The 23,186-nt window shown below is 39.5% G+C and overlaps 1 protein-coding gene across 2 annotated transcripts in view; it reads left to right on the top strand.

Annotated features, from left to right (window-relative positions):
• Sv2c (synaptic vesicle glycoprotein 2C) overlaps positions 1–23,186 on the top strand; it is a 240,181-nt gene that overhangs the window by 135,104 nt on the left and 81,891 nt on the right. For both annotated transcript variants that reach the window (XM_047554849.1, XM_047554850.1), the window contains exon 4: positions 14,471–14,622. In XM_047554849.1, the coding sequence (XP_047410805.1) occupies positions 14,471–14,622 (152 nt within the window). The remainder of the gene's footprint in view (positions 1–14,470; positions 14,623–23,186) is intronic.

Raw genomic sequence — 23,186 nt, 5'->3', positions numbered from 1 at the left:
CTTTAAAATAGACAGACCTGCACATAAAAATTTCTCCCACTTACTTTACCTTTGACAGACCAACTCCAACTGCAAGATTGTACAATAATCTAAAAAGTTATGTAAAAGCAGGATCATTACACCATAACATTATCTTAGACAGACTTATAGGTGGTCATTTCTTCTACTCACTTTACCTCTGACAGACCAACTACAATTGCAAGGTCATACAAAAAAAGAAACACAGAGCAAGACAACCAGAAAGAAACCCCCAAACCATGCTAACAGATGGAAACCTTTAAAATGACCAGCCAAGATCTTTCCCAAGAGACTACCTATAGAATCAATGCAGTACTGGCCATGTCTTCAAAGGGGCAATAGCAGATGCAAACAAAACACACAACCAGAGGGAATTTCCAAGCCCAAGGCCAACAAACAGATGGGAACCTAGAATAGAAATATCCCTAGGTTCTCAAGTCCCACTTAACCATGACTCCTACACCTGTGGCACCACAGATGTCCCTACAAAGAGGGACCAGATGTTCCCACGAAGAGGAAGGAGATGTGTGGAATCAAGGGTCTCAGTGTGCACACTGGGAGACTTACCAAATGGCCAAAGTTGTCATGAATTTCCTGAGTTTAGTTTCCTTTTCTCAAAGTGGAACATGATGGAGCAACCTGCACTGGTCAGGGAGAGAAGGTGGGAGTTCCCTGAAGGAAAAGGAGCTTCTGCAGCTGCTGGGACAATCCCTCAGTCCCTCCTTTACCCACAGGAGTAGCTCCTTGGTTCAACCTGAAGCAAACTCACCCATCTCCTAACTCTCCTGCAGCTGGCTCTCAATAATTTCGCCAGCACCTTGCATTCTCAGCATGGAAGTGGGGCTCCTTGAAGAGCCAAGCCTGCCCAAGAAAGCTGGATTGGGGGCCACCCTTGGGTCCCATCTGGATTGCCAAATTTGTTGCCAAAAGCTCTGTCCTTGTCCCCGATGCCAATTCACTAACAAGGACACAATTTTGAGAAAAAGGTGGGAAAAAAAAAAAAAGTTTTATTGCTTTGCTGGCAAAGGAGAAACACAGGGGAAACATCAGCAGGAACAGGGGGCTTTTAAAGAGGTGACTCAAAAGCTACATTCCATGTATTCTCTGTCTGGAGTTGTAATTCACTTGTTAATTGGGAGATAATCTTTTTTTAATTTTTTATCATTTTTGAGATCTTTTAGTGCCATCCTCAAAGTCTGGATTACTTTGTTCCTATTGTGGGTGTGTACTCAGGGACAGATAACTCTGCTAGGATGGGGGAAGAAAGATAATCCTGTTTCCCCTGAGATTGAGGAGGGGAGAGATTAGGGAGGAGCAGGAGGAGAGGACGAGAAAGAAACATGTCCATTTTAAAACTAAGTTGCAGTGGCAGAGCAAGGCAAGGGTTATGTTCAAAACATAAGGTGGACCATTGTTACATGAGGCCTATGGTCTGAGAACATAGGGGAATGGGGGTACTGATGCCAATTCCAGAATTCAAAAAGCAGAGAAGGATGTCCCCGGTCAAGAAGAGAGAGAGAAAAGAATCCCCTTTTCCACTACCTTTTTTGTTATGTTCGGGTCCCTTGACTGTTGCATGGCAACTGCCCACATCAAGGGTAGCTCTTCCCACTCAGTCCACAGATTCACCAGGCCAATCTTCTCTGGAAATACCTAATAGATACTCAGAATAGTACTCCCCCAACGATCTAGGTTTTCCTTAATCTGGTCAAGTTAGCAATCATGGTATCCTTCCTCCTCATCTGAGTTTGTGGATTACTGCCTCCATGGCCCAGGGTACTTCTCAACAACTCTAGAATTTATCTGGATAGCCTGTCCCTGAATCTCTGGGCAGTCTCACCCAAGTGAGACTCTGGGCAGTCTCTTTTCTCTAGTCCCATCGAATTTAATTCAAAACCCATTTTAGCCCCTGCTTTACCTCCTGAAGCCATGCCAGGCCTTTCCTAGGTATAGCTGAATCCACTCTGCAAGCTACTTGATCTGGTAATAAAAGGAAAGCACCCAATGAGCCCTTCCAGTCTCCATCCTCCTACCATAGCACCTGAAGAGAGGTGACAGGGGGCTTGGAGGCCCCCGAAGGAGAAAACGATGCTGACATGCACAGTGTCACCCGGAGGCACTTCTTGTTTTCAAAAGCATGTAATGTTTGAATCATTCATTCCATTACTTTATGAACTTGGTTACCTAAGCAGCAGAAGTGTTGATCTATTCCCTTTTTATTTAAACATTCTTTATTAAAACGAGCCGGAGAATTAAGATTCTCATGCTGAAGGCCTTAAATAAAAGTTCATGTTATAGCTATATGGTTAAGCAGTTCCTCCCATCCACATCGGATCCAGTTTTTAAATTGAGGAAGACAAGATGACCAGGGAAATAAGGTTCCGCAAGGTTGGGAAAGCTTCCCGTGTGGGCCTCCAAGGCACCACGTCTTTCCCAGGAGCACAGGATCTGCCCCTTTCCCATCTTGAAGGCTGTTCTCCCACAGCCTTCACTCCACCACCTGAGAGGCGTTACCTGACAGCACCTCACAGTGACCACAGTGACCCTCGCTTCAGTCCTGTTTTGTCTTCTTGGCAGCACTCAGGATCCCTGATTTATTTTTACTTTTATCTTTCTCTCCTCCACCAGCATGTAAATTCCAAGGGACTTAGACTTGGACAATTGTCTTTGTTCTGTACTGGTCCCCAGTATCAGTGGACCATTGATTCCTAGACCGCTTGGTAATGTTTAAGACATCAGTATAAAGTGCATATAACCTATGCACATTCTCCAGTATACTTTAGGTTATCTCTATATTCTTTGCAATACCTTATACAATGTAAGTGCTATATAAATTGTCATTATACTATATTGTCTAGGAAATATGACCAAAAAAAGTCTGTACATGTCCCTTATAGATGCAGTTTTTTTTCTGAATATTTTAGATTCATGTGTTAGTTCAATCCACAGACCCAGACCCCACAGATATGAAAGACAGGTGCACTGCTTAGATGCCTGCGGGAGGGTGGGCGTGGTTACTGCAAAGGACAGCAGAGGCAAGACAGCAGTCAGAAAAGTCTAACCCTGCACACCAGGGCTAGTTAATCTAGTGCTCCTAGAAGCGAAATAGGAAACCTATTAAATTCTTATGTAAAAAGTAAAAATAAGTCAGGCAGGGATCCTGAGTGCTGCCAAGAAGACAACACAGGATTGAAGCGAGGGTCACTGTGAGGTGCTGTCAGGTAACGCCTCTCAGGTGGTGGAGTGAAGGCTGTGGGAGAACGGCCTTCAAGATGGGAAGGGGGCAGATTACCTATAAAAGGGGCAGATTACGTATGAGCAGAAAAGTTCCATGTCAAGTTTCACAAAAACCTAACCGAACTCATGAAAACAGAAAGTCATGCCCCCTAAATAAATTTCTAAACTGTAACCACTTCCCATGACTCTTCACATGTGCTTTCCTCCTAATTCGCCAAGCCAAGTACCTCTTGAATAAGGTACAGACCAGGTTCCCATGAGGAAGGATGCCACTGCCCTGCAAAAATGTGTTTTGTTGATATTTCCCCCAGCTTTCCCTAGGAAGACTAAACCTGGGGCGGAAATCAGGCTTCTCATGACTCACTAGGGCTGGGGATATAGCTCAGTTGGTAGAGTGTTTGCACCACAAGCCCAAGGCCCTGGGTTCAATCCCCAGCACTGAAAAAAAAGAGATGACTTACTGGACATTGACTCTGAACCAGCACTAATTCCAAGAGACCCAAAGTGTCACTGTGGTCCACCAGTCAGAGTGGGGGCTTTTGGAAGTCAGGTGATCAGGGGGGTTTTAGCTCAGACCTTTCTCACAGTGGGCCAGTGAGTCACTGACCTCCATCCTGTGCTTAATTCCACAGCTCTGAAATGCATCATGGAAGCAGACTCACTGAGCAGGTGGAGCTTAGTAGAGCTCCTACCTAACAGTTCCATTCACTGTAAATTTTGGAATGTGAAGAGAAGTTCTAGATCAGGTCCAAACCCTTCCTTCATTTTGCAGATTTAGAACCAGAAATGACTCAGCTAGGAGTTAAGTTGCATTTAAGTTCTTTTAACTCAGAACTCTCCAATTAAGTAAATGGTACGTTCTGACTCCAAGGCTTGAATGTCTTTCTGCCAGTTTTGTTGCAAATGTCACATGCAGTTGCTCTCTTATGAAGCATGGGTGGCAGCACTGTATCATGTTCCTTCAGCTCTGAAGGGGACTGGAAGTTCTTGTTTCAGATAAAACTACCTGAGTTTATTATTTCATTGTCTCTAAATGTGCTTTCCTCCTAATTCGCCAAGCCAAGTCATAAGTATATCTTCTTAGAAACATAAATATGCCCAGCTGCCATATTCTGTGTTTGTCTAGATATTTATTCTGTACAAAGAAAGATTTTTCTCCTGGGGACAACAGCAGAATTTGTGGGAATGAGGAATAGGACATCAAAAATTACTCATCTGTCCTTTTTCTTTCCTAAATGAATCTCACACCACAGAACAGACATGTCCCTCCCCTCTTTTGTAACAGAAAATTAGAAAGATGGGAAATGGAGTTGGCACCACTGATTCATTTTCATTTGCTGCAGAATTAATTATTTGTTTCCAGTCACTGTTAATTATGAGAATGATAATGTGTTGGATGCCAGACATTGTCAGAGTTGGGAACTTCTCACTGAGGGTCTGGCATTGCTAAGCATGAAGGTCAGGAGAAAAACACAACAGCAACAAGAATTGAAATGAAATTTCAGTGTGTCTGTATATCTTAAGCAAAAGAAGAGTCATTCTCCCTCTGTGAATGGAGTCTAACAAACGTATGCTTCATAGCTATTTGCAATATCCATTCATTAACTATATATTAACTTATAATAACACTACCTGAGCCTTGCAGAAATGGTCACCATTAACTGGAATTCCTCAAAATCTTTTATATGTAGCATCTCATTTATTTACACTACTGTTTTTAATTATTAAGCATTCAAAAATATTGTGCCTTTTGTTTTCATTGAGGCACAGATAGATAGTTCCAAATGGTCAACCATTCCCAGTTTTGATTTTTTAGTTTGATTCTGAACTATAAGGTTTCCTTTCAAAACCAGTCTTTCCCTTAAGATATGTTTTACTTCCTTATCATATTGGGAAAAAAATGCAGATTCATTTTTAAAATTTCAAGACTTTTAAAACATGTTTTATCAAGCACCTCCATAGTACCTGCCCTGAGAGAAGTACTAGGATTAGCACTTCACATATATTGACTCCGGTAAATCTCAGTGACCCTCTGAGGAAGATACTGCTTATAATATTTGTGTCTCTATATCATGGATGAGGAAGTTGAGGCACAGAAAGTTTAAGTGACTATTTGTAGTCACACAGTAAATGATGTAGTGGTTTCATACTCAGGCAGTCTGTCTCCAGAGTCTAGTCTCCCAACTCCTAAACTCTGTTGGTCTCAGACTCAACCAGAAATATCTCTGATTTCATATGGCACCATGCCCCATACTTGTTGGGTGCTCCCAAATGTTTGAACAGATGAGTCCAGGAAGAGTTATGACCTCATAAAATTGGAATGGGAAGACATTTTCCAATATGTAAAATGAGGCAACAGTTGGACTAGACTATCTTTAATTCAAATAATTTCAGACCCAAGTTGTAAAGAGTAACTGGTAATACACTTGGTGCGGAGTTTGACCTGGTGACGGGGGTAGGTTGAGGGGTGATGCATGGGTGGGTAAGCGGAGGGTAAGCGTGGGCTTGGATGATGTGTGTACAAACGTGTGCTGCGAGTGACTGGATACCTCCGGTTGCTCATCATTTCTCATAGAGCATCACGATGATCGCTGCATCTTTATTTATGATACCGTTTTGGTCCTGTTGCAATGCGTTCTTCCAGCTCTCCCAACAGCTAGATTCACTGGTTTTTGTTTGTTCTGTTTTGTTGCTCAAGATGACGTTAGAATCTTGAGCTATAACTACACCATTTCTCCCAGTGGTGCCAGGTCTGTGATTGCAGAGGAATTATCCACAGATTTGGGGTTTAGGGGACCAATATGAATGCAAACAAGGACCAAGGGTTTGAATTGCTGTTTTCTTAGCAATGCTCAAATTATGATTATAGATCACTATATTTTAAATAACCAAGTTTTCTGCCAATTATTCTATTTATAGTTTCTATAATAATGAGAAGAAACAACTTCCTATGTCAAAGAATATTAATATTTTTACTTGTGGCTTTGGAGATTGGAAGACTAAAGCTACCTAAATCATAAGTCCTTTAGCACTGCTACTGAGCAAAGGAGATTTCCATCCTTGATTCCATGAAGGTTTGTTTTAGTTACCAGTAAGCATGCTTCTCCTAATTATTTCTATATTGATTACTTATTATGAATATGTGCCTTCTAGTTAATAGCAATCTTATTTTCTGTGCCAATTTGACCTATGCAGAGACTGTTAGGTCTGCTTTTTCATCCAACCCTTGGAAAACCCTCCCTGTGGTCTGGGATATGCTATGAAGTTCCATAAAGTGGAAGATGCTAAAAGAGTCATCTTTGAGACTGCTGTTTTTGATTTCTTCTTTTGTGTGTGATCTAAAACTATGAATTGGTTTAGAATTGCTGTGTAATTTGCCTGGCAGTTCAAAGTCTTCCCATCTTTTGATTTTTTTCTGAGAAAGGATTGAAAGGAGATTTTTCACGTAGGTATTCCTAACTGTGATACCTGGCATAGACTAGGCCATTCACTATTTTTGTATGAGCCCATAAATACATGACTTAAGAAAAGCTTCTGAAGTGGGCTCTTGATGGACTTTGTCCTCTGCTTATTATCTGTATAGAATGTGTGACTTTACAATGATTGTCTAACTTCCTCCTAAATGATGTTTTTGAATAATGCCTTACTTCCCAATGGAAATGGAAAATGGTAGATGGAGGTAAATGATTATTTGACAATAACATGTTAAAATAAGCTAGAATGAGTTTTTCTTTGTTAAATGCTTACTGGAGAATTAAACCAGAACAGAATTAGTTAGTAGAATTCTTCCTCAGAAATAAGAAGTCATTGCCCCTAAAATTATGTCATACTTCAAATCATTTTAAGTACAATTATTCTTTTTATTTATAACCTCCCTTTTCCCTGAAGTACCTTAAACCTCTCTTTGCCTAAAAATCTCTATCAGCTAGCTTTCCATTACTGTAACAAAATACCTGAGATAAGCAACTTAAAAAAGGAATGGTTTATTATGGCTCACAGTTTTGGAGGTTCCAGTCCATGTTCAATAGACCCATTGCTTCTAGACCTATAGTGAGGTAGCATCACAAGGATGGAGCAAGCTGCCTACCTCATGGCAGCCCAGAAGAGAGAGTGACAGGAAGGGGCCAGGATCCCAATATCCCCTTCAAGGGTATGCTCTGATAACCGTAACACCTCCGACTAGGCTCTACCTCTTGAAGGTTCCATCTCCTTCCAATTGTTCCACAGGCAGAGGAAAATAAGCCTTTAACACACGGGTCTTGGGGGAGACTTACCCAAACCATAGTAGCCACCATACATCAGTAAGAGGTACAGGGACAAACATAACCCACCACAGGGTTGCCATCTGAACTAGAGTAATATGAAGTTTGCAGGGATTAGCACAACCAGCTTCCCCGTTTCTCAGTGTGGTTTGTGTAGACAGTAATATTTGGCATCCTCAATCACCTGCTCTGTTAGACTGATTTAACTTACATGTCTCACATTTCCCAACAAAGAAAAAAATTTATCTGCAAAGCTGATGCATATCAGCTGATACACAATAGCCCACTCATAACTTTTAGACTATTGAGGAAAATAAATAAACATTTCATGATATTTACCAAACACAGTATCAAGTCACATGCAGGACCTATTGAGATGTATGTGTGCTTGTGCATGCATGAGGGGAACATCCCGATTTAGACCCAATTTAATGCAAAATTTTTTAGTTTCTTGATATTTCTATAATCAATGGCACAAACCAAAAATAATTATTATTTACTAAGATTAATTTCACTTTTATTAAAATTATTTACTATCCCAATTCCAAAAATGCTAAATATCAACACTTTATTTCATTCATGTAACTTCAATTATTTTGAACTTGAATAATCTTCTGCTTGTATAGAATGTGAATTTCAATGATTATTCCTTTGGAGCCTCCTATTATCAAGGATAATTAAATTTGACAACTAATAAACAATACCTGATACTGAGAAAAATGCTTTATAAACCACTCTGATTTGATTGCTTCATTGGTGTAAACAGTCCATCAAAAATGAACTCGAAGACCTAGAAATTAGACCAGAGAGTTGCAACTAAAAGAAGAAACTAAAAGTAGGTTCAAATCTTCATCATGTCAGTTTAGAACCAAACTTCCTTAACAAGACTCCCAAAGCACAAGAAATAAAAGCAGGAATCAATAATTGGGATAGATTCAAACTAAAAAGCTTTTTCTCAGCAAAGGAAACAATCAGCAATGTGAAGAGAGAGCCTACAGAGTGGGAGAAAATCTTTGTTACTCACAATTCAGATAGAGCACTAATCTCCAGAATCTATAAAGAACTCATAAAACTTTACACCAAGAATACAAATAACCCAATCAATAAATGGCTAAAGAACTGGGCAAACACTTCACAGAAGATCTACAAGCAATCAACAGATATATGAAAAAATATGCAACATCTCTAGTAATAAGAGAAATGAAAATCAAAACTACCATAAGATTTCATCTCACCCCAATTAGAATGTCTATAATCAAGAATACAAGCAACAATAGGTGTTGGCGAGGATGTGGGGGAAAAGGTACACTCATATATTGCTGGTGGGTTTGCAAACTGGTGCAGCCACTCTGGAAAGCAGTATGGAGATTCCTTAGAAAACTTGGAAATGGAACCACCATTTGACCCAGCTATCCCACTCCTTGGCCTAACCCAAAGGACTTAAAATCTGCATAATATAGTGATTCAGCCACATCAATGTTTATAGCAGCTCAATTTACAATAACTATATTGGGGAAACAACCTAGATGCCCTCAATAGATGAATGGATAAACTGTGGTATATATACACAATGGAATATTATTCAATCATAAAGAAGAATAAAATTATGATATTTTCAGGTAAATGGATGGAGTTGGAGAATATCATGCTAAGTTAAATAAGCCAATCCAAAAAAACCAAAGGCCAAATGATTTCTGATAAGTGGATGATGACATAACATGGGGTGGGAGGGAGGCAAGAATGGAAGAAAGGGAGGGAATGGGGAGGGGACAGGGGGATGGAAAAATAATAGAATGAGACAAACATCATTGCCCTATGTACATGTATGATTATGCAAATGGTATGACTCTACCTCGTGTACAACCAGAGAAATGATAGTTGTACCCCATTTGTGTACTATGAATCAAAATTTTTAAAAATGAACTTGAAATAACAAGAACTTGAACTAATTTTAGTAGTCATTACTATCATTATAAACTTTCCTTGTTAACTGGATTATGGGTGTGTTATCTATCTGGTAAAGCAAAGGTAACCACTTTATGTCATATGGATTTTTAAAATATAAAAGCAATTATATTTTCCACAATAAATACTCCCTCATTACAAGAGTTTCTTAACCTTAGCACAATTAATGTTATGGGCTAGATAATTTTTTTGTGTGTGTGAAGAGCTAACCTATTCATCTAGAATGTTTAGCTTGATCCCTGGCCTCTACCTACTTAATACCAGTAGCATCCTCTGGGTTGCGACAATTAAAAATGTCCCCAGGGCTGGGGATATAGCTCAATTGGTAGAGTGTTTGCCTCGCATGCACAAGGCCCTGGGTTCAATGCCCAGCACCTAAAAAAAAAAAAAAAAATGTCCCCAAACATTGCCAAATATCTGCAAAGGTTGGGCACAGGGTAATACAAAATTAGTCCTACTGATATGTGGGAGTTCAAGAACTTCCATTTAAACATTTTTAATCTCTTCATGTATTCTCAGAAATTGTATTTTAATGCAATAAGCAACATTGACAACAATAACAACTAATAATCATCATCATAATAATAATATGTATTAACCCTGGAGGTAGGATAGCAACGGGAAGATTTTTTAAATTTATAAGTTTTGTGTATTGGGTTGTGTCAGATTTTTCCTGCCCTCAATACTTATTGTAGGAAACAAATTTTATTACAAGACAGGAAAACTTCTGCCTTATCTCTTGTCTAAATATTTTTATAGCTGATAACTACAGCAGCTACATTCATCTGAAAGGCACATGGGTATTTCATAAGCCCCTGGAACACCCAACAGGATTGTTTGTTTCCCAGTGTCCGCTGACCATCCCAAATGAACTCTCTTGATGACAAGGACCCATCAGGGCCCCTGGGTAAGGGGTGATTGGGTTGTGAGTCTTAACCCAATCAGTGATTTAATCCCCTAATGGGAATTAACTGAGTGGTAACTGAAGTGCTAGGGTGTGGCTGGAGAAAATGGAATTGGGGTGTGGCTTTGGGGTATATATTTTGTATCTGGGGAGTGGAGAGACTCTCTCTCTCTGCTTTCTAATCACCATGATGTGAGCTGCTTCCCTCTCCCACCCTCTCCTGCCTTGATGTTCAACCTCACCTTGAGCCCTGAGGAATGGAGCCACCCTCCTATAGACTAAGACGAAGACCTCTGAAACCGTGAGCCCTCAGATAAACTTTCCCTCTTCTATAGTTGTGCTGGTCAGATCCTTTTAGTCACAGCAGCGAAATACCTGACTAAAACAAAGGAGTGACCCTAACAAGCAAGGTACAGAGTAAGTGCCTGGGGAGTTACAGAGCTGTTAGAACTTCCATCCCAGCACCCTCAAATTCTTTTGTGGTCTGACTGACCCAAGAAGTAAAGTGTAAAGTTTCCATTCTTGAGATAATTTATGTCCTTAGAACAGAATACTCAGAGCCTTAGTGTATCAACTCCAAAACTGGAGTCTGAAATTTAGTTCTTTTGAATAAACACTTTTGGCATATCCACTGGGCCAGATGAGAGTAATTCAAAGATGAAAACCCTATAGTCCCTGCCTTCAAGTTGCAAATGGTATATAAAATACCAATCATAGTTAACATTACAGCACATTGGAATGTGTTTTCCCTGCTTAAAGAATTTCAACACCGGAAGATGAGGAGTGATGTTTTCCTGAAAATAGATGACCAGCCCACGATAAAAAATGTGGATGCTTGGATTATTTTATAGATCTCTAGATATAAAGAATTTTTCAAAGTATTTAAGTAGGATCCCTCTTTAATTCTTCAGTCTCATTTATCCCTTGACATTCGAGCTGCTTGCGGTCCACTTTACAAACCTATTGAGAGCTATTCATGCAAACAGCATCACCTTAAAAGACAGGCATTGAATCAAAACCAGTTGGATTGCTTACAAGGCCAGAAGAGTTGGTATTCGCTTCTGCAACAATGATTTGTTGAAACTAACAGGCAAGTGTACAGTTTTCCACTTGAAATTTTAGTCATGCTGGAGTATATTTCTCTCAGTCCAGAGGCACCTGGCACATCTTGACATGCAACTGACTCCTTGAAGTGTGAGTTATAGCTGTTAAATACCAAATGCCCAGAATCCCAACAAAACATCAGTTAGGATGTGAAAAGTCCATGAGAACTGGAACTATTCTTTTCTTTTCTTCTTTATTTTTTGAGGTGGGGTGGGTACCAGGGATTGAACTCAGGGGCACTCAACCACCAAGCCACATCCCCAGCCCTATTTTGTATTTTATTTAGAGACAGGGTCTCACTGAGTTGCTTAGCTCCTCGCCATTGCTGAGGCTGGCTTTGAACTCGCGATTCTCCTGCCTCAGCCTCCAGAGTTGCTGAGAAAAAACTGGAACTATTCTTATGTACTGAAAAGTGAAGTCACAGAGTAGGGACAAGGACTTTATGGTACACAAAAATGGATTCTTCACATTAAGTGAAAATAAGAATAGCATTCAATGGTTTGTGGCAAAGGCATTTTATTTTCCATTAAAACTGGGTGTTGTAATGACATCACTAAAAATATGTTCAGACATTGAATGTTTAAACTCAGCTAGCTCTCCACGGCATGAGCTCTTTGAGAAGTTGTGCAAGGGAACCATGTGAGTCTACTGAAGTGTGGTATAGAGACAACTAGTTCTGACTGCCTACTACAAGCATTTATTTCTTGTTTGAAGGTTTGGTTGACTGTGTGTACTGGTGCTAAATCATCATGTGCTGCATTTGAAGATGTGCAGAGTCCTAACCCCAGAGGTTTTAAATAGAACCACTGCCTTCATGGTCCAGAGAAACATATACAGATAATTTCAAGTTAAGATATTTTAAATTCTTTGAATAGCAACTCTCAACTTAGAAATACTCAGTGGCCCAATATACATTACACACACACTCACATGGTACACAACAAGTATGTTAATGGTACAAAAAAGTTTCATGAACTAAACTCATGTTTATCCTTAATACGTGGGTTACACTCAAATATTTTCATCTCTGTCTGATTTTTTAAGATGCTGTTTACAGGTATAAATTAATTTCACAACCCATACACTAAATAATGCTGGCCTAAATGATCTGCTCACAATCAACAATGGGATAAATATGGCATCACTTTGAGTGAGGCAAATACATGAGATGGTGCTTTATTTTGACCTACCACTTAATGCAGAACAATATAAACCTCATGGTTCATATGGTACAACCAGTTAGCTGCAAAAATGGCCTTTTCCTAAATTGCATTTGCTGAAGTCACTTCCAATATTTCTTAATCATATCAACATCTCTAAGAAAAGCAGTTATTGTTAAATGGATAAACACATGTTGTACTCCTAGACATCAAATTTGTTAGAAATGTCAATAGCAATTTACTTGACAGAAATATGAAGATAAATAAAGCAGTATGTACTCTTTAACTGTATGACCAAGTGCTGGCTTCATAACCTGTTTATGTTGCTGCACATCTTTTAAAATATATATATTTAAGAGTTCATATATTGTAAAGATAAGTATCATGTTTTCTCTCACATGTGGAAACTAGAGGCAAAAAAACCTAAGGTACATAATGAAAGTCTCAGGGAAACCATTAGGGTAGAGAAGAGGACCAGAGGAATGTAAAGGTAGGAATTGGGCAGTGAAATTGATCAAATTATGTTATATGCATGTATGAATATGCTATAATGAAATTAAACTATTCTGTTTAATTAATGTGCATTAATGAAAAAATAAAAATTTCAATTAAAAAATTGTTTTTCCACCCTACCTTACTCTCTGAAGCAGTAATTCCTAAAATTGGGGATCAAGACCTATTTCAAGTTATAGTGAAATCTATGACTCTAGATGTCATCTCCCTAGAATGAACAAAATTTCAATTCTGTAGACTCTCATTTGAGAACACTTGACCTGAGTAGAGATCATTCAATGACCATGTCATCTCTCCAACTCAGTCAGCAGCTCTTTTATTACCCAATTCTGTTCAAGTGTGCTTGATCATGTCTATTTTATTTTACCAGTGTCTGTTTGAAATGTGCTCATCCAGGGGTGAGACTAGATTGAGACTAGAGTCAATCCACTGAGCGAGTGACCTTTTTGGCTCCCTGTTTGTTAATACATCAGCCTAACTGGGCTGCAGCGCAGCTGCTACTGGATGCAGTGTGTACAGATTGCAGACAGCCCCTCAGAGATGTTTGTAACTGTTTTCAGAGTTTCCATCTCACGAGTAAACATGTCACAGTGTATCTTTTTAAAAATGAGTTAAAGTATGCACTAGATCACATTAAATTATTGGAACTTTTAGTAAATATCATATAGAACATTCAACACTGAACAGAAAGCCCATCAGAATCTCAAGCCAACCTCTAAACCAAATGAGTGGGGCACCACGCCACCTTCTGGCCACATAGCCTAATTGCAGGGTCAAGTTTCCCGCAGCCCCCCCACTGGCATTTCTTTTCCTTATTTTTTTCTTTTTTAATTGTTCGATTTATATTGTAAACAAATGGGGTACAACTTGTTTCTCTGGTCGTACATGAAGTAGAGGCACACCATTTGGGTAATCATACATTTACATAGGGTAATGGTGTTTGATTCATTCTGTTACTTTTCCCTCCCCCCCCCACTCCTCCCACCCAAAGAGGTTTTTTTTGTTTTGTTTTGTTTTTTTTCCCCTCTGAGGCACCTGGGATTGGAACCACGGCCCCCTTGCATATGCTAGGTGAGCGCTCTCCAAAACGAGCTATTTCTTCTACTCCCAGGGTCAAGTTTTTAATAAATTGATTTTAAACATGAAGACTATAATATTAAAATTACAAAATGATAGAAAACATACTCCTTGATCTTCTGGCGTAGGGAGAGAGGATGTGTTGCTAGCGTTTGCTTTGGCATTGCCCTTCGCGTCTTCTGTTAGCTGTGCAGACCCCAGTTTCATGTATTCTCCGTGCTTCTTGGCAGGATTGGAGGAGCCATTCCCACTGTGTTCTCCTACTTTGCTGAAGTGCTGGCCCGGGAGAAGCGGGGTGAGCACCTGAGCTGGCTCTGCATGTTCTGGATGATCGGCGGCATCTACGCCTCTGCCATGGCCTGGGCCATCATCCCACATTATGGTAAGAGCTGGCCTTGCACCAACGAAGAGACCACCTGGTTTTGTTTCCACCTCCATTCCCATCTTTTTCCTGGCTTCTAAGTACTGGTTTGAGGGTAATGGTGTCATCATCATGGTTCTCCCTTTCATTATGTCCAGGAGTTTTGTTTTATTTTTTTCTGTGCAAAGATCAGTGTAAAGTAAGACTGGTTCTTTAGGTATACGGATATAATAAAAAATATACATATTTTTTTTTTCCTCTGCTATGCTCTCACAATTCTGGCCATGCAAAAATCAGTTCTCCCATAGCTGACTGGCCTTCAATTTAACTCAGTTCTGACACTATTTTTACCTGCGTTTAGAGTCAAATCCCACAGGCTAAGGAGTTAGGCCCATGAGATTGCCCCTTACTTCAGATGCCAATTGCAAGTCCCAGATGCCTCTGGAACTTCTCACTAACCAGATGTAAGTTGAGTGTTCTGCTGTCTCACTCTTCAGGTTCAATCAGTTGCTAAAATGGCTCACAGAGCTCCAGAAAACAATTTGTATTTCTCAGTTTATTAACAAGGCTATAACAAAGGTTACAGACGAGAGGTCAGATGAATATACATAGGGAAAGGAGAAGAGTCCTTGTGCCTTCTCCAGTCTCACCACCCTCCCAATACCTCTAAGCAACCTGGAAGTCCTCCAAACCCCATAGTTCAGGGATACTTAGAGAAGTCTCTAGAAATCACATGGGCATGGTCAATTATTAACTGAATCTCCAGCCTCTTGTCAAGGATGGAGGGTGAGGCTGAAAGTTCTAACTTCTCAGCATGGCTTAGTCTTTCTGGGACCAGCCCCCGCCCAGCAGACCAAAAGTTGCCTCATTAGAACAAAAACACCTTGTCACCCAGAATATTTCAATGGCTTAGAAGCTCTGTGACATGAACTGGGGATGAAGATCAAAAACTAAATATTCCTTATTAAAAAGCACACTATCAGAGGATACTGTAGCATTCTGTTGGCTTTTTAAAAATTTGTTCTTTTTTGGATATACATGACAGTAGAGGATATTTTGACATATATGAATGACATATACAGAGCATTCTGGCATTTTTAAAGTCAATATGTTTATTTCCTTGCATAGCATATATGCTACAACTCTGGGATCTCCTCAGATAGAGGTGGCAAGAGGATGCACAGATTATCACCAACACTTAAGGCAATGTAATTTATAGTGTTCTTGTGACTATCATACAATTCAAACACACACAGGTGTCTGTATTCATGCCTGCCTCATGTCCTCCACCTCCAGGCAGCTCAGAACTGGGTTGGAAACATGGGCATCCTGTCTTGAGGACCCTTGATTTGCAGAATCAACCTGTCTATGCTTCTGAAACCCTCTCCTTAGTTTCTACTAAGCACTTACTGTTCCTGCCATCCCAGAGTATTTAAAGGTTCTATGTGTCTGAGCAATGCTCTCCTCCACAGAAACGAGGATCTCCAGCGTGCTTTGTCCACTGACAGTGAAATGCAGGGATAAGTGAATAGTATGCAGGAATCAAATTCAATACCTAAGGAAAAGAGAAGGAGATATTTTGATCATATTTGTGACCATACATATACACAAAGAAACAGGCTGAAGTTTGCAAAACAGGAATACTGTATAGATTAAAATCACATATGACCTCAAGACTCACTCTTTGGGAGCTGGTTGTGAAGCTCAGTATGCCTAGCATGCATGAGGCCCTGGATTCAATCCTCCAGCACCAGGAAAAAGAAAGAAAACACACTCTGCCTGCACTAAGATCTAATCAATCTCAAAAATTAGATTTCAATAACTCACTTTCCTCATTTTCTATTTTTCTGCTTTTGTTTTTATAACAGAGCAATTTTTCATTATAAAGCATAACTCTGTTAAAGAACAACCTCAGAGAATATGATTCATTGTCTATTTCAGACATAGACTTTGGTAATCAGAAGCACTATAATTTGTTTTACCATATTGAATACAAAATTCATGTTGATACTCTCTTTCTTTTGATAAACCTAAAAAGTTATATGAAAACTGAAATTGGATTTAACAACCAAAACAAGATATAAGGAGTTTGTTACTTGGCCTGTAAAGAACTTTTACTAGCTGAACATTTAAATTGGGTTGGAGTGCCAGCTCAAGTGACGGGTTTCTTGTGTTTAGATTCTGGTCACTTCTAGGCCAGAGATGCCTTCACATAGCCAGAACCCCATATCACCTATTAGGATTGACTCCGGCACCATATGAGGTATTAAAGGTTTTCCTCCTTTTCATCAGGGGCCTGAAGACTTCATTAACCCTAGAACCTTCCTCTGTAGAACATTTAATTCATACCCCACTCAGATTGGTGTCTCAAATAGAAAAGATACTTAGGGATTGTTTCATAGAACTATATTTAAGGAGACGAAAAGAAAAGGCAGAGCTTCAGCAGAATCCAGCTTTACCCATCAATTCTCCCAGAAATGCTGCTAGTCCATCTTTAGGATGCCTTTATGCAAATGAAAATAAGGTGAAGCTCCACCCTCCCAGGAGGACTTAATTGCAGCCTCACTCACCATCTCTACCGGGTGCTCCTGCAGGGCGAAACCCGGCAACCTCGCAAGACAGTCTTGCATTACTTTCTCTTCTTTTCTCTTCACTTCTCTCTCTCTTCCTCTGACTTACTTCCCAACCACCTCTAGATCAGCCTTCTCCTCCATCTCAGCCTCTCATGACACCACTGCTCCTTGGCCCCCGGTCCCCTCTTCCCATCATACACGTCAGAATTTTACCTGCTTGCCTTCCTAAACTTCTAACCTGGATTGGCTTCTGCATTCTGCACGTGTCCAGTAAGACTGGACATGATTATTTCTATTTTTGGTTTTTCCTCACTAGGGAGCCAGTTCCTCTGACTTTGCCTTTTACACACCCTGCCCTTGAACTGTGGGTGGCTCAAGATTGTTTCTCTTACTTTGCCAACCATCCGTCAGTGGCTAACCCACAAAGAATAATAGTCCCAGCCTTTATTTTTCCACAGCACACATAAGACATTTCTTGTTTCTATCAGAAAGGGCTAACTGATCCACATATAACTAGAACGAGGGAAGGTTGTGGACCACAAACAATGCATGAAAAGTTACAGAAACAATCACAATACAACACAATTAAACGTCTGAGGCGGACTTTAATTTTATGCTGAAAACACCTTAAAATATTAAAATCTTATGGTCCTATTTTATTTTTTTATTTTTCCATGACCAGAAATGTAGTACCAACAACAAATTATTTCAATCAATCCTGGCTGCAAATTAGAATCAACAGGGGAGCTCTTTCAAAATGCTTTTGCTGAGATCATTGTTTTGCTATTGCAACTTGAAGAGTTTTGTTTGGGTTTTTAAGGTTGAATTTTAAAACAACTGCGTTGAGGTGTGTGAGTGATCATAATGCTTGGTGAATGGGTTTTTCCGGGGCATTCACATATAAAAACCCATAAATCTGGGTTTTTAAGACTTGTGTCTGTTGCTACGTGGAGGTTATACTTTTTCGTGAATTCCTTTTAGTAATTTTTCCATTTCTCCACGCCTTGGAAATTCCCAAGTTTGAGTCCTATCCCAGATCAATTAAATCAGATTCTCTGGTCCAGGAATACAATATTGAGCATTTCTATTCTTATTTTTTCTAGTTTAAAGTATGACTGACAAATAAAAATTAGTGTGTACCACTTGATTTTGATTTTTTAAATATATGTATACCTTGTGGACTGATGACTGCTATTGAGCTAATTAACGTATCCATCATCTCCTGTGGTTATCTTTATGTGTATGTATAGTGAGAGTACTTAAGATCCATTCCACAGCAAATTTCAAGTACATGATGCATTTTCATTAACCAGGTTGCCAGGTTGTATATTATGTCTTCAGAAGTTAGCATTTTGTAATTTTAGACTCTTTATACTCTTTGATCACCATCTCCCCATTTCCCCCAGCTCTCAGTCCCTAGTTGTAGGGGTGCCAGGCTAGCTCAGGCACAGGTAAGGACCACGGAGTCAAGACCCCAGATTCCAGCAGTTGGGTGGATGCAGGCTTGTGGCGAGCAGCCTGCAAACTCGTTTATTGCAGGAATAGCTATACATTTTATAGGTTTTTTGCCCAATCACAATGTGCCCAGGGGATCAGACCACCAGGCCCCTATACAGATTCCCTTGGTAACACTAGGTCAACTTGGGACAGTCATTTACATTCCTAGGTGGTCAGAGCAGAATGTTCCTCTCTGCAAGTTTACACATTTGAGACATTAACTGCTGCGAGCCAAGAACTAGAATTTCTCCCAACACCTGGTAACCACTCTTCTTTGTTTCTATGAGTTTGCCTTTTTTTTTTTTTTTATTCCACATTTGAGGTCATGCAATTTTTATCATTCTGCGTCTGACTTATTTCACTTAGCATAATATCCTCCAGTTTTATGCATGTTATCTCTGTGATAGAAGTTCCTTTTTTTTTAAGGCTAAATAATCATTCCAGTGTTTTGAAGTTCTACAGTTTCAAGTCTTACATTTAAGTCTTTAATCCATCTTTAGTTGGTTTTTGTTTATGGTGAAAGAGAAAGTTCTGATTTCATTCTTTTGCATGTAGATATCAAGTTTTCCCAACCATTTATTGAAGAGACTTTCCTTTCTCCCATTGTGTATTTCTGGTGCCTTTGTGGAAGACTATTGATTCTATATGCATGGATTTGTTTCTGGGCTTTCTATTAGGTTCCACTGGAGTATGTATCTACATTTCTGCTAGTACCCTACTGTTTCAGTTACTATAGCTTTGAAATATAATTTGAAATCAGAAAGTGCAAGGCCTCCAACTGTGCTCTTGCTTAAGATTGTTTTAACTATTCAAGATCTTTTGTAGCTCCATATGGATTTAAGGATTGCTTTTTCTATTTCTGTGAAAAGACATTGAACTAAATCCATAGGTCACTTGGGGCAATATCAACATTTTGATAATACTAATACTTCTAACCCATGAACATATCTTTCCCTTTATTTTCTCCTTCTTCTGTTTCTTTCATTAGTATCTTATAATTTTCAGTGTTCAGATTTGTTAGGGTTTGAATGTGAAGTATCCCCCCAAAACATTGTGTGAGACAATGCAAGAACATCCAGAGGTGAAATGGTTGAATTATGAAAGTCTTAACCCAATCAGTGAACTAATCCCCTGATAGGCATTAACTGAATGGTAACTGAAGGCAGATAGGGTTAGGGTTAGGTGTGGCTGGAGGAGGTGGGCATTGGGGACATGCCTTTGAGGTATATATTTGTATATGGCAAGTGAAGACCTCTCTCTGCTCCTGATCACCATGTGAGCTGCTTCCCTCTGCCACACTCTTCTGTCATGATGTCCTGCCTCACCTCAAGCCCCAAGGAATGGAGCTGGCAGTCTGTGGACTGAGACCTCTGAAACCATGAGTCCCCAAATAAATTTTTCCTCCTCTATAATTGTTCTTGTTAGATCTTTTAGTCACAGTAGCAAAAAAGCTAACCAAAACAAGATTTTTCACCTTCTTGGTTAAACTTATCCTATTTTTGAACATTATTGTAAATAAATTGTTTTCTTAATTTCTTGTTCAGATAATTCATTATTAGTATCTGGGATTTATATTATTTTTATTGATTTAGTATCCTATAACTTTATTGAATTCATTCATTACTTCTCACAGTTTTGGAGGGACTCTTTAGAAGTTCCTTTATATAAAATCCTGTCATCTGCAAACAGAGACAGTTTTACTTCTTCCTTTCTGATTTGAATGCCTTTGTTTCATTTTTTTGCTATTTGTTCTGGCTAGAACTTCCAGTACTATGCTGATCAGAAATGGCAAATATGGGCATTCTTGTCTTGCTTCTTATCTTTGAGGAGAATCTTTTACTTTTTACTATTGAGTATGTTGGCTGAGGGCTTGTCAGCATGACCTTAGTAATGTTGAGGTCCGTTGATAGTTTTTAAAGTCCCCGGGGTAGTTCCAATATGCAATCATATTTGAGATTCCTCAGCTTGTTGCCTCTCCCAGTGAGGGATCTCAGAAGTCTATTTTAATGGCAGGACCCTGAAATGTCACTGTATATGGGAAGAGCTGTGAATGACAATAAGAAAGGACAAGCCTGACCTGAGTTTCAGCATTGTTGATTTCATAAACTGAAATACTTTCCTGTTAATCAGGCTTAGACTCCCAGTTAAAAAGTAACTTTATGTCTAGATAGCTTTCCTTGTCAATGGCACATCTTTTCACTGTGCTTAAAAATAAACAAATAGTGGGCTGGGACTGTAGCTCAGTGGTGCAAGGTGCAAGTGGTGCAGTGCCTAGCATGTGCAAGGCACTGGGTTTGATTCTCAGCACCGCATGTAAATAAATAAAAGTCCATCAACAATTTAAAATATTAAAAAAATAAATAAACAAATATTTAAAAGTCTGTGCAATTCCTCTATAAACTTTGGAAGGAAAAAAAAAAGTCTTATATTTTCTCTCTGAAATTATGCAGTAGATAATCGATGTTGTAGCCCATAGAAACAACAAGAGCAGGTCAGTCTCTCCCCTCAATCCTCTTTCATTGAGCAACTCTGAGTGCCCGTCATCACCCACCTGCATAGCCATGTATTGAGGAACGTGGGAGCAAAATAAAATACAGCCAGATTCTGACCCCAGCAACACAATTTGGTCCTAGGGAAGAAATCCATAATTGACATCCACATTGCAAGTGTGTCTAAATGACAAATATGTTTTGTCAGGAGACTGATGGGCAGGAGGTTATCTTCCTTGACCCAGGTGTCACCTTCAGGAGGTGTGGCAGAGCAGTACTGTGCAAAGCCTCATTCCGCTGCCATGAGACTTGAATTCTAGCTCCAGACAAGCTTCTGATGCAAAGTAGACCTTGAGGTAGCCACACAGGATAATGAAAGGAAGGATTCTTGTGAAATTAGAGACCAGAAAGAGTATTTGGATTTCTTCAAAGGTGATGAGTTAAGATGTGGGCTCTGGCCAGGAGTTTCTGATGGACAGTGGGATCAGCCTGGCCTACGGACCTAGTTTTTGTATCAGCCTTAGATAATAATGGTCTCCCCTACTTCATTACTCTTGGAGTTGAAAATTTCCCTAGAGACAGACAGACAGCTGTCAACATCTGATGGTCCCTAGCATGAGCTCACTGCATCCAGCCTGGACAGCCCTCAGATTCTGAGTGATCAGCCATCATCTCACATGCGAATTCCCTACCCATCACCTGCATTCAGGAGCTGCCAGTCTGCTTCTCTCCCTGTGGCCAAGACCAGTCCCGCTTGAGGCAAGGGAGGAGGGAGAACAGCAAACCCAGAAGGAAATAGCCTGGCCACAAACATTATATACCTGCAACTGCTGAGAAAAGGTGTTGAGAACATAAGACTGTCAGTCACTTGGCACTCATTCTCAAACCTAGGCTTCTGACCCACAGCAGGGACTGGCTACCAGTTCATAAAAGAATAAACAATAATGTCTATGTTATTTTAATTGTATGCATTTATGGGATTCAGAGTGCTAATTCAATTATGTAATATGTAAAGATCAAGTTAGGATAGTTAGCATTTCCATCGCTTTAAACATTTGAAAAATTTTTAATTATATGTAATAATTGCATATATATATGAAAGACAATAAAATATTTCAATACATATATGTGTGTGTGTGTGTGTGTGTGTGTGTGTGTGTGTGTGTGCTGACCACATCAGGGTAATTAATGTTTCTACCTCCTTTTTTCAAATTTTGTTTTAATTTATTATACATGACAGTATAATGCATTTATACATTTTGATAGATCATACATAAATAGAGTGTTATCTCTCATTTTTCTACCTCCTTATCATTACTTTGTCTTTGCAGTGTTGAGCTCCTCTATTCTAGTTATCTATTTATATATTCATTAAATATGTAAAAGATTTTCATGAACTATAGTTACCTCCCTGTGCTGTGGAACACTGGAACTTATTTTTTTTAACTGTGTTTTGGTAACCATTATGCAACCTACCTCTATCTCCCCTACTCCCACCCTTCCCAACCTCTAGTTATTACTATTCTACTTCAGGTCATTTTTTTTTTTTTAATTTTTACTATGAGAGTGTACATGCACATGCAGGATTTGTCTTTCCGTGTCTGGCTGATTTCATTAACGTAATGTCCTCCGGATCTATCCATTTTGTTGCAAATGATAGGCTATCACTCTTTTTATGGCTCAGAGTTTTCCATTGTGTATATATGCCACATTTCCTTATCTGTGCATCCAGTGATGGGTACCTAGGTTGAGTCTCTATCTTGGCTAGTGTGAATAGTGCAGCAACAAACTTGGGCATAGCACCTCTTTGCTATGCTGATTTCATTTCCTTTGGCTATGTACCCAGTGGTGGGATGGCTGGATCATATAGTAGATATATTGTTTAGTTTTCTTTTTTTTTTTTTTTTTTTTTTTTTTTTTTTGCGGTGCTGGGGATCTAACCCAGGGCCTTGTGCTTGCAAGGCAAGCACTCTACCGACTGAGCTATCTCCCCAACCTTTATTTTTTAGTTTCTTGAGGAACTTCC

The sequence above is a fragment of the Sciurus carolinensis genome, chromosome 6 (assembly GCF_902686445.1).
Source record: "Sciurus carolinensis chromosome 6, mSciCar1.2, whole genome shotgun sequence".
NCBI classification, from domain to species: Eukaryota; Metazoa; Chordata; class Mammalia; order Rodentia; family Sciuridae; genus Sciurus; species Sciurus carolinensis.
Note: the sequence above shows the minus strand (reverse complement) of the source record. Positions and strands in the feature narration are given on the sequence as shown.